Source organism: Macaca thibetana, chromosome 1 (genome assembly GCF_024542745.1).
Source record: "Macaca thibetana thibetana isolate TM-01 chromosome 1, ASM2454274v1, whole genome shotgun sequence".
Taxonomy (NCBI): Eukaryota; Metazoa; Chordata; class Mammalia; order Primates; family Cercopithecidae; genus Macaca; species Macaca thibetana.
Window position 1 is genome coordinate 19,696,090 of NC_065578.1, and position 13,144 is coordinate 19,709,233.

General features: G+C 39.4%; 1 protein-coding gene across 6 annotated transcripts in view; it reads right to left on the minus strand.

Annotated features, from left to right (window-relative positions):
• Nucleotides 1-453: 453 nt before the first annotated feature.
• The window catches only part of HP1BP3 (heterochromatin protein 1 binding protein 3), a 46,884-nt gene continuing 34,193 nt past the window's right edge, over nt 454-13,144 (minus strand). For all 6 annotated transcript variants that reach the window (XM_050791436.1, XM_050791429.1, XM_050791407.1 and 3 more), the window contains 4 exons: nt 7,763-7,922; nt 5,548-5,659; nt 3,588-3,701; nt 454-2,838 (listed from right to left, as the gene is read on the minus strand). In XM_050791436.1, coding sequence (XP_050647393.1) covers nt 2,544-2,838; nt 3,588-3,701; nt 5,548-5,659; nt 7,763-7,922 — 681 coding nt within the window. In that variant the 3' untranslated portion in view covers nt 454-2,543. The remainder of the gene's footprint in view (nt 2,839-3,587; nt 3,702-5,547; nt 5,660-7,762; nt 7,923-13,144) is intronic.

Sequence of the window (13,144 nt, forward strand, 5' to 3'; positions counted from 1 at the left end):
CTAACATCCATACTATTAAGAATCATTACTTGCTAGAGAGCACAAGAGAAATTACTACAATTTCTTTCTAGAATTTGATATCTAGGGTTTATCTGTTATCTTCTGCTGCAGTACTGTTAATTTTTTCTAGTCCAAGGACTTATCTGAACATTGAACATTTATTGAACATGAAAGATTGTACTCTATGATCTTGAAAGCAGTCCTTAATAAAACACAAAATGATTTTTTAAACCTTTGATTCACTAAGTAATTAGCATTCAATGTATCTGGAAACATCATTTACCATCTCTAAGAATTCCAAAGCACATGAACTGGAGCTTGTATTTAAAAAGGAAAATGATGGTGTTCATTTCAAGGAGTAGAAAAGACTTGAAGTGAGGGTGACACTTAGCACTTATCTACTTCTGAAGACATACTATACTCAAAACCTTTAAATATAAGCTACGGTTCAGCAGCTTTTAAAATTTCATGTTTATTCATATTTTTCAAAATATATGTACATAAAAAAAGGAAGATTTACAACAGGAAAGATTGCCTTACATGCAACACAAATTCCAATGAACTCATGATGGGATCACACATGATCATGATCTAATTCAAGCCAATCTTCTCAAGTCCATTTCCCAGCCATACTTTAGGCTACAGAAGGGATCCCAGGAGACAAAAGTGGAATGAGTAAGAAACAAACATCTTTTGCCTCTGGCAGTACTCAAGGGGCCAGAAGATGTACTTCAAAAAGTTTAAGACAATTAAAATGTCAAGTGCCACAGGGAAGAGAAATGATAACCAGAAATTGGTATTTCTAGCTAGTACTATTTAACACAACTTCACAATACTAAAACAAATACAAATAAGAAAGGGTTAGGTAGTTGGGCTTCATTTACTTTTCTTCCTTTTTTTTTTTTTAATATCTCAAAAAGGAAGCCACTTGCTTGATATCAAAAGTGCTGTGGAAAGAAAGGAGGGGAAAAAACCCACAAATAAATGTGGAATCTATTTTACCAAACTGTATATTTTTCCACTTAACATTTCTACATTAGCAATGATGTAACTCTCCAATATTGCCTTATAAAAAAGGCAAACAAGAAGTGACAACTCATGCTCCCAATATTAAAAAATATATTTAAACGTATGATCAAGAAGATTTGGGCTGGGAACAGTGGCTCACATCTATAATCCCAGGATTGTGGGAGGCTGAGGTGGGCAGATCATGAGGTCAGGTGATCGAGACCATCCTGGCTAACATGGTAAAACCCCATCTCTACTAAAAATACAAAAAATTAGCTGGGCGTGGTGGCACGCGCCTGTAGTCCCAATTCGGGAGGCTGAGGCAGGAGAATTGCTTGAATCTGGGAGGCGGAGGTTGCAGTAAGCCAAAATCATGCCACTGCATTCCAGCCTGGGTGACAGAGCGAGACTCTGTCTCAAAAAAAAAAAAAAAAAAAAAAAAAAAATTTGTTTTGGTTTTTGGTAACACAGGTGACACCAGAAATCACAAATCAACATATTTCTATACTTCCCCTTCAGTCAAAAACCAAGTGGGATAGGCCGGGCATGGTGGCTCACTCCTGTAATCCCAGCACTTTGGGAGGTGGATCACCTGAGGTCAGGAGTTCGAGACCAGCCTGACCAACACGGTGAAACCCCATTTCTACTAAAAATACAAATAAATTGCCAGGCGTGGTGGTGCACACCTGTAATCCCAGCTACTTGGCAGGCTGAAGCAGGAGAATTGCTTGAACCCAGGAGGCGGAGGTTGCAGTGAGCCAAGATTGTGCCACTGCACTCCAGGGCACGTGAGCAAGACTCTGTCTCAAAATAACAATAACAACAACAACAACAAAAACAAGTGATATAGAGAACTTGTGCTTGCTGTTAAGGGAATGCAATACTTTGGGCCAGTGAAAAATACATGGAAATTGATCAATATGGAAACTAACCCAAAGAAGTCATATATCTTCAAAATCTAATGAGATCACACTGTTTTTGGCTTATTCCCAAAGCTGTCTCTGTGTTTATAGTTGGAGAGAAAAGGTTAGTGGAGTGGCTTTTATAAATAAGATTAATTATTACAGCTATCACTGAAGTTTCCAGGCAGGAGGCTTTACAATTCAGTCAGTGCTATATTTCACCTCCATTTTACTTCCAGGACCTGACTGACATACCATTCTTGATGCTTTCTACAAATATAAAAATCGTTGCAACTGTTCAGATAAAATTGGAAGGAAAAAAAAAAGGCAAAGCTGACCATAAAAACAATAGGGGTTGGGGGAGGGGGCAAAAAAGGACAAGTATAGATTACATAGTTGAGGAAAGTCCAGGATTATTGCAGAAATTAAAATGAACAAGGAAAAGGGCAGGCACCAAGAAAAGCACCTAAAGCTAGCAAATGCCTACACTGGTTTATTTATAGTCCCTCCCCACAATGTTCATAGGGGAGGAAAATAATGTAATTTGAAAAGCATCAAAACTAAACAAATGCACACTGACCTTAGAAAATAAGATTTTGAATTTCATCATGATACCCTTTTTTCCTATAAAATTTACTTTTTCACTCTGAAAGACTTCTTCATGGTGGATTTACCCTTGCCCGGCAATTTTACTTCCTTTCTTGCACTGGTTGCAGGCTTCTTTGAGGAGCCACCACTAGGTTTCTTGATGACTGTGGGTGAGGGTCTGGCTTTCTTGGCAGGAGTTTTGGCCTTAGGAGGGGCTTTCTTGGGCAAGGGCCTAGCTTTCCCCCGCTGGGCAGCTGAGACTTTAGGTGTAGGTTTGGACCCTCTCTGCTTCACAGACGTGGCCTTCCCTGGGGACTTGGCTGGGGTTTTCTTCTGCAACCTGTGAGAACCAAAGAGCAAAGACCATCACTTCTTAAGAAATTTGTTTTCTTGGGACAACCAGAAGCTTTCTAAAGAGAAATGGCAGGCCAGGCACGGTGGCTCACGCCTGTAAACCCAGCACTCTGGGAGGCCGAGACGGGTGGATCACGAGGTCAGGAGATCGAGACCATCCTGGCTAACACGGTGAAACCCAGTCTCTACTAAAAAATACAAAAAACTAGCTGGGCGAGGTGGCGGGCGCCTGTAGTCCCGGCTACTCTGGAGGCTGAGGCAGGAGAATGGCGTAAACCCGGGAGGCGGAGCTTGCAGTGAGCTGAGATCCGGCCACTGCACTCCAGCCTGGGCGACAGAGCGAGACTCTGTCTAAAAAAAAAAAAAAAAAGAGAGAGAGAGAAATGGCATATGAAGCGGTCACTTATGTTAAGAATAGGAATGTGACAATTTTTTTACTAGAGATTTTACTAAAATAAAATTCAACCAATTCATGAAGTCTAGACATAATTTCATGACGTTTTTCCTAGGGAAATGTGGAATTATTTTTCTTTGAATAACTAAACTGGGGATACACACAGCCTTGCCCTAAAAGTTTGGAGCCCTTGATTTTCAAGAGAGAAGATCAATCCAAATTTATATAAAGAACTTGAGAGGGGTCCTGAGTTTCTGAAACACTTTTTAGCTTCAGCCCCTCCTATAGTACTATTTTTCAGCTCTGAGGTATTTAGTGTCCTCCCCACAAGGGGTTTTCACCTTCTCTTAGGTGGCGGCTCTTCATCCTCAGAGTCTTCTTCTGATGACTCATCTTCATCCTCATCCTCATCTCTAGAATCGTCTGGCTCTTTCTTCGGAAATAGAACTCCTGGGCTATGGGGGAAAAATTAGATTAAAACACAAGTCCCATATAAGACAAGAAAAATAATGTGAACCTAGATGCTCTTACCTGGACATTTCCCACTTCTTCCCACCCTTCCCAAAAATGTCAAGTTAGGTTACATGTATCAGGTTACAATTTACCGTATTTTGAACATACATATAAAGTTATGCCAAATCTATAAAAGTCCTGTACCATGCCTAATTCTATACCCACTATTTAATAAAATTAACCCATAATCATTTATTTAGTCAACAACTACTTAAACCCCTAATATGTGTCTGGCACTGTATTAGCCAATGAGTACACAGCAATGAACAGTCTGCATGGAATACACACTTCAGCCTCATAATAAATACTGGCAAAAGACCTCCAAGTCTTAACAGAAGACCTCAAAGGCCTAAATCTCTTCAAAGCTTTACAGAAATTCAGCAAGGATCTCCTAAACTCTTTTTTGTCCTTGGTGGTATAAACCTTGATTCCTTTGATTAACATGTCCTTAAATAACATATATACATACATATATGTGTGTGTGTTTCTTTTTTTCAGACACAGGGTCTTGCTATGTTGCTCAGGCTGGAATCAAATTCCTAGGCTCAAGGGATCCTCCCACCTCACCTTCCCAAGTAGCTAGGACTACAAGTGCATCCCACTACACCTGGCAGAATGTAACATTTTGTATGTGTGACTTTGGGAATTTAATTTAATGTTTGAAAAATTCATATAATATGTATTCAGCCAAGTAACTTATGTTTGTACAGAAAAATATAAGAAAGTTACACAATAGTCTTGCTAAAACAGGGTCTTAGTGGTATATGTTATGAACTTTACTGGAAATCAAAAGGCTTTAACACCGGTGCATGAAACAATGCTTGGACCACAGGAGGTGCTCAATACATTTTTTTGTTTCAAAGAATAAATAAGGTATTTGCAAGAGACAAATTTTCAAGTAAAAGTGTCCCTGTCTCTACAGTATGAAGGCAGAGTTAAGATTCTTGGAAACAGTCAATGTTCTCCCCACTTGGTATTGGACAATTAAAACTTATACATATAATCCCATCACTTTGGGAGGCTGAGGCGGGAGGAATGCTTGAGCCCAGGAGATCAAGGCCAGCCTGGATAACATGGCGAGACCCCATCTCTACAAAAAACACAAAAATTAGCCGGGTGTGGTGGCACACATCTGTAGTCTCAGCTACGTGGGAGACTGAGGTGGGAGGATCACTTGAGCTCAGGAGGCGGAGGTTGCAGTGAGCTGAGATTATACCACTACTCCAGCCTGGGCGACAGAGTGAGACCCTGTCTCAAAAAACAAAAACAAAAACTCACTCATAATCCTCTAAGAATCTGTCATTATCATTTACTTGATAAAGGAGGAATGAATATCAAAGTGACCATCCAAGGATCTCAAATAATCTGATGCCTGGCTAAAATCCCTATTTTTAAACAAAAACCTTTTACTCCAAAATAATACTGCCTTAAGTCATCTTTATTTTCAAATACAGTTGACCTCTGAACAACACAGGTTTGAAACGCATGAGTCCACTTTATACGTGGACTTTTTTTTCAACCAGACACAGATCAGAAATATAACATTCACAGGATGCAAAGCCTGCATACAAGGAGGACAGACTTTTCAGATACATGGATTCCACAGGGCTGAATACATGTGCATTTGGGTATGCGAGCAGTTCTGTAACCAATGCCCCACACATAACAAAGGATGACTGTATTTCCAGTTCACTAAAACAGTAATGAGGGTAAAATAAATTAAACTAAATGTGTAACTTAGAATCAGATTATAAATTTACAGTGATCTATTATAGGCTAAGTGCTCACCTGGGATAATAGGGAAAACAGAGCTGGAAGGTGCCACTGAACCCTTTCCCAGAGATCTGTTCCATCCACCCATTCTTTTCGCATTTCTGCAGGGTTTTTTTCAGCAAATGCACTAAACAAAAAAATTCAGAAATGAAAGTTATCTAGTTATTCAGATAATTTCCTCAACCCCTCAACCACAAACAGATGCCCATCAATTTAATATCCTGTCACATATAGTAATTGACAAACACTAAGCGAATCCTATGTGTTCAAAGGTATTTAATTCATTAAACATTTATTTAATGCCTATAAGTTTGGCAAGAGTTAAATTATATACATACATACATATATATATTTAAAAATTTTGCAAAATATAGAGACAAAGTCTCACTACGTTGCCCAGGCTGGTCTCAAACTCCTGGGCTCAAGCAATACTCCCACCTTGGCCCCCCAAACAGCTGGGACTCCAGGTATGAGCCACCATACCTGGCAAGAGTTATAATGAAAAGAGACATTAGAGACCATTGAGTCAAATACCTTATTTCATAGAAAAGAAAAAACTCCAGAGTGGTTAAGTGACTTGAGCTCAAAGTAGTTAAGTGACTTGCTCTAAGGTAGCACATAAACAGCAGACCTAAAATTAAATATTTAATTATTTCCATTCATTTAAACATCTACCTATAGGTATTGATAATCATCTAGGAGAATATCTTATAAAGAGGAACAGAACGAATTATTCATAAGTCAGTAAACAGTAACAAAACAGTATCATGGTTCCTGAAGTCCTTTATTCTCATCTTCCTTACAGAGACACATCCAAAATATATTTTATGGTGATCCAGTATCCAAAAAACAGCTGCAAATATCAATGAAACTGAAAGGCTTGTTAACCAAATTCATCTTCTCTTAAAACATTTGGCAAACAGAAAATCATGAAATAGGCCGGGCGTGGTGGCTCATGCCTGTAATCCTAGCACTTTGGGAGGCCAAGGTGGCGCAGATCATGAGGTGAGGAGATCGAGATCATCCTGGCTAACACGGTGAAACCCTGACTCTACCAAAAAAAACAGAAACAAAACAAAAACAAACAAAAAAAAATTAGCTGGGTGTGTTAAAGATGCCTGTAGTCCCAGCTTCTCAGGAGGTGGAGGCAGGAGAATGGCGTGAACCCAGGAGAGGCGAAATATGCAGTGAGCAGAGATCGCACCACTACGCTCCCCAGCCTGGGCAACAGAGTGAGACTCCGTCTAAATAAAAAAAAAGACTTCAAAATTACCTTTTAATTTACAATAATATATTCTGGATTGCCTTCTTCTGTTACTTAATTTCCATATCCCTCACCCTACAACATTGTGTCTCTTCTAATAGTTCATTGAGAAGTCACCCAGTCTCACCAATCCATACATGATAATGCTGATAAGGCAGGGTGTCTCATCTCAAATCACCACCTCCTAGAGTAAATATACTTTACTGAAATAAAGTATTTTCTGTTGTGGGGCTTAGGTTAATAAGAACTAATGTAAGTAGTAAGTATTCTAAAATCCTGGCTTTGTTTCAAAGTAAAATTAGATGTTTTTGGTGAACATCCAGAAGTAGGAAAAAATATACTATAATTTAGAGTTGTTTTGAACCCAGAGATTTATCTGAATTACAATAAAAATCAGAAAAATAAAATCAGTTAAAAAAATAAAATTTACAGTAAAGTAAAATCGACTTCGTACAAGGATATGCTTTAAATTAAGAATTCAGTTTTGATTATTTTTCTTTTTGTAAATATTAAATTTGTAAGGCTGTTCCCTCTTGGTTTTCACAGTCAGTAGTTAATACTTTGACATTAATAGCATGATCTCTATGTTTTTTTCTTTTTTTTTTTTTTTTTTGTTTTGAGACACAGTCTTGCAACTGTCGCCCAGACTGGAATGCAATGGTGTGATCTCAGCTCACTGCAACCTCTGCTTCCTGGGTTCATGCGTTTCTCCTGCCTCAGCCTCCCGAGTAGCTGGGACTACAGGCGCACAACTACCACACCCTGCTAATTTTTTTGTATTTTAAGTAGCGATGGAGTTTCACTATGTTGGCCAGACTGGTCTCGAACTCCCTACCTCGTGATCCGCCCACCTCAGCCTCCCAAAGTGCTGGGATTACAGGCATGAGTCACAGCACCTGGACTTCTATAGTTTTTTCAAAAGAAAATTCTCCTAATCCCAGTTAAATATATACAACTGAGTCTTACTTTGATAGTTAGAATTGGTTCCTGGGTGATTCTCTAGGACGTATTTCTTCAGAGCAGTGGTAGAGCAGGTCTTCGGCTCATTCATGGCAGCAATAGCAGACAAGATTGCATATTCCATCAGGCTTCCACCAAGCAGGGGTTTCTCCCCTGATTTCTTCAGCTGTTTTCCAAGGAGGAAGAGAAAAGCATCAAGACAACACTCTCCCAAAGCAGGTCAAGACAAGACTCCTCTGCACCAGGTGGGTCGGAGTTCCTGCATTATTAGCACAGATATGTTTTACAATAAATTGTCAGCTTAGGGACTTTCTCTTCCCATTCAACAGGTATTCAATCTAACTGAGAAGTCCCAACCCTCCTATGGATATTTTCTTCTTCCATCTACCCTCCATCCACCCTAAAACGATAGCCAACCTAACCCAAAGATACCGACAACTGTACCCCAATAAGCAGGTTAACCAGTTAGGTCCCTAAAAATTAAGATTCTTTTGGCTGGGTGCTCACACCTATAGTCCCAGCACTTTGGGAGGAACAGGCAGGCAGATCACTTAAGGCCAGGAGTTCGAGACCACCCTGGCCAACACGGCGAAAACCTGTTTCTACTAAAAATACAAAAAAAAAAAATAAATAAATAATAGCAGCCAGGTTTGGTGGCAAGTGCCTGTGGTCCCAGCTACTTGGGAGGCTGGGGCAGGAGAATCACTTGAACCCAAGAGGCGGAGGTTGCAGTGTGCCGAAATCATGCCAGTGAACTCCAGCCTCGGCGACAGAGCAAGATTCTAAAAATAAATAAATAAATAAATAAACATTATTTTATTTGAGAATATTTCACTTTTCTGAATCTGAAAAATGAAGTACATCTGACCCTTGAACACAACACAGTTTTATCTGTGCTGGTCCACTTATATGTGGATTTTCTTCTGCCTCTGCCTGCCACCCCAAGACAGCAAGACCAATACCTCCTTGTCCTCCTCAGCCTACTTAACTCGAAGATGACAAGGATAAAGACATTTACGATCATCCACTTCCACTTAATGAAGAGTAAATATATTCTTTTCTTTCTTTTTTTTTTTTTTTTGAGATGGAGTCTTGCTCTGTCATCCAGGCTGGATTGCAATGGCGTGGTCTCGGCTCACTGCAACCTCTGTCTCCTGGGTTCAAGCAATTCTCCTGCCTCAACTTCCCAAGTAGCTGGGATTACAGGTATCCACCACCAGGCTTGGCTCATTTTTTTATTTTTAGTAGAGACATGGTTTTACCATGTTGGCCAGGCTGGTCTTGAACTCCAGACCTTAGGAGATCCGCCTGCCTCGGCCTCCCGAAGTGCTGGGATTACAGGTGTGAGCCACCGTGGCTGGCCATATTTCCTCTTTCTTATGATTTTCTCAATAATATTTTCTTTTCTCTAGCTTTATTGTAAGAGTACATTATATCATACATACAACACACAAAATGTGTATTAACTGTAAGGCTTCCGGTCAACAGTAGGCTATTAAGAGTCAAGTTTGCTGGGAATCTAAAGTTATGTATGAAATTTTTTTAATGCATGGGGGATCTGCACCTTTAACCCCTATGTTGTTCAAGGGTCAGCTGTAGTTATAAAAAATAATAAATAGCCCTTTTAATCCTATGAGGAAAATAGCAATGAAAAATTTTGATAAATATTGAGGGTATCAGGGAGCACAGTAATCCCAGTACTTTGGGAGGCTAATGGGGGAGGACTGCTTGAGGCCAAGAGATCAAGACCAAACTGGGCAACATGGCAAGACCTTCTGTCTACTAAAAATTAAAAAACTAGCTATGAATGGTGGCGTGCCTGTAGTCCTACCTACATGAAAGGCTGAGGCGGGAGGATGGCTTAAGCCCAGAAAGTTGAGGCTACAGTGAGCTATGATTACATCATTATACTCCAGTTTGAGTGACAGAGCAAGACTCTGTCTCTAAAAATAAATAAATAAATAAACTAAAAAAAAAAAAAAAAAAAAAAAAAGAGTATCATACAAAAGAAAATTACACAGCATACTTTGAAAATGAAAGGTGTGGGAACAAAGGTTAGCAATAATACGCAAAAAGGGAAAAGGAGAAAACCAGAAATGCTCTACAAAACTGGTTAGTGGTTCTTAAAGAATGGCCTGGTTACAACCGTCTGGGTTCCTGAGACCCTTTCAGAGGATCTGCAAAATCAAAACTATTCGTATAATAAAACTAAGATAGGCCAGACGTGGTGGCTCATGCCTGTAACCCCAGCACTTTGGGAGGCTGAGACAGGTGGATCACCTGAGGTCAGGAGCTCAAGACCAGCCTGGCCAACATGGTGAAACCCTGTCTCTACCAAAAATACAAAAATTAGCCGGGTGTGGTGGTACATGCCTGTAATCCCACCTACTTGGGAGGCTGGGGCAGGAGAATCGCTTGAACCTCAGAGGTGGAGGTTGCAGTGAGCCGAGATCAAGCCACTGTACTCATTGCAGCAAGACTCCATCTCAAAAAACAAACAAAAACTTAAAATGTGATTTGCTTTTTCACTGTCTTTTTTTTTTTTTGAGACAGAGTTTCACTCTGTTGTGCAATGGCGTGGTCTGGGCTCACTGCAACCTCCGCCTCTCGAATTCAAGAGCTTCTCCTGCATCTTTCTCCAGAGTAGCTGGGACTACAGGCACCCGCCACCACACCTGGCTAATTTTTGTATTCTTAGTAGAGACGGGGTTTCACCATGTTGGCCAGGCTGGCCTCAAACTCCTGACCAAGTAAACCGCCCGCCTGGGCATCCCAAAGTGCTAGGATTACAGGTGTGAGTCACCACACCTGGCCTTTTCGCTATTTTGACATTTGCACTGATGGTGCAGAAGCAATGGTGAGTAAAACTGCTGTCAGCTTACCACAGATAAAGGCAGAGGCACAAAAATGTGGTTATTGTCTTCTTTACTGCTATGTACTTATGGTTTTAAAAAAGAGCACCAACTCACTTAGAATGCCCCTGATAAAGTTCTAAAAATTATCTCAACTTCTGAATATGTGTCTTTAGAATATTTTATGTGATGAAACAGGAAGAACACATAATCCGTATCTGCTACATATGCAGACATGATGGTATCCAGGAAAAGCACTTGTGTAATTGTTAGAGTTATGAGCTGGATTAGCTGCACTTTTCTTCGAACACTTTTTTTTTTTGAGACGGAGTCTCATTCTGTCACCCAGGCTGGAGGCAGTACAGTGGTGTGATCTCGGCTCACTGCAACCTCCGCCTCCCGGGTTCAAGCGATTCTCCTGCCTCAGCCTCCCAAGTAGCTGGGATTGCAGGTGTGTGCCACCATGCCCAGATAATTTTTTGTATTTTTACTAGAGACTGGGTTTCACCATGTTAGCCAGGATGGTCTCGATCTCCTGACCTCGTGATTCGCTGGCCTCAGCCTCCCAAAGTGCTGGGATTACAGGTGTGAGCCACCGCGCCCAGCCTGGAATACTTTACTTGAAAAAATAACTGACAGCTAACCTACTGGTTATGAGGTAGACAGTATCTTGAAAATGAACTAAGAGCCGGCCATGTCAAAAAACAATAGTATTTGTTGCCAATGATAAAATTCAAACTTTCAAGAGAAAATTTAAATTCTGAAAAACTTGTATCTATCACTGTGAGTTTGTTATTTTCCCAATACTTAAATACTGTTCTTGTAAGATCAGTGGCCGATACCAATGACTGTGATTTTTGTTATCGTATATAATGAAATGCCAACATTTGGAAAATCTACATAACTGCGAGCCACTGTTTTTCAAATGACCAATGTATTGTGCTACAAAATTATGTTGGATTAAAATATCTATTCAAAGTTCAATAAATTTTAAGGTAACATAGTCCAAGAAATTCACTGATTATGGTTTCAGGTTCCACATGGCAACTAAACTTTAAAGAATTTACCACAAAACAAATAATGTTAACAGACCATATGAACAAAGGACACAAACCACACAATCATCTCAACAGACACTGAAAAAGCACTTGACAAATCCAACAGCCATTCATGACAAAAAAAAAAAACTCCCAGGAAACTAGTAGCATAGAAGGGAACTTGCTGAACCTGACAATAGGCATCTATGAAAAACCTACAGCTAACTTGTGAAAGACTGAATGTTTTCTCTCCAGGATGTGGAACAAGGCAAAGATGTCTGCTGTTACTACTTCTATTCAACACTGTAATGGAGGTTAATCTAGAGCAATCAGGCAATCAGAAGAAGTAAAAGACATCCAGACTGGAAAGGAAGAAGTAAAATGCTCTTTATTTGCAGATAACGGATCCTGTATATAGAAAACTGTATGGAATTCACAAAGAAACTACTACAACTGATGAGTTTAGCAAGGGTGAAGGACACAAGAGCAATGGACAAATCAATTGTACTTCTATAGGTTAGCACTAACAACCTGAAAACGAAAATTAGAAAACACTTCCACCACTCATGACGGCATGGAAAAAGAATAAAATACTTGGCAATAAATTTAACAAAAAAAATTCAAGACTCATACACTGAAAACTACAAAAGACTACTGAGAGAAATTAAATAAAGAGACCTTCTGTGTCATGGATTGGAAAACTCAACATTGTAAAGATAGTGAGTCTCCCCAAATTGATCTATAGGTTCAATGCAATTCCTACTAAAACTCCAGCTGTTTGTTTTTTGGCAGAAATGGACAATTTGTATGGAACTGTACAGGACCCAGCATAGTCAAAACATTCCTGAAAAAGTTAGAGGGCTTATAATTCCAAATTTCAAAATTCACTATAAAGCTACAGCCAATAAGACAGTGGAGTACTGGCATGAAGGATACACATATAGAACAACAAAAGAGAACTCAGAATCCAGAAATAAACCCTTGTATTTATGGTCAATTGATTTTCATAAGATGCCAAGGCAATTCAATAGGGAAGGGACAGTCTTTTCAATAAAAGGTGCTAGGATGATCAGATACCCACATGCAAAAAGATAAATTATATCCTTACCTCACACTATAAACAAAACAATATAGATCACAGACCTAAATTTAAAAGTCAAAACTATAAAACTCCAAAACATAGGAGTAAATTTACTTAGGCAATGTTTCTTAGATAACCATAAAACTGCAAAAGCAATTTTTAAAAATGATAAATAGGACTTCATCAAAAATTAAACACTTCAAAAGATACTACTGAGAAAGTCACAGGAGAAAAAACTTGATGGGACTTTATATCTAGAGTAATGAATTCTTATAGCGAATAACTCCATTTTAAAAATGGGCAAAAGATCTGAATACACATTTCACTACAGAAAATAAACAAATGGCCTTAAGCACAAGAGATGCTCAACATCAGTAACTATTAGGGAAATGCCAATCAAAACTACAATGAGATACCC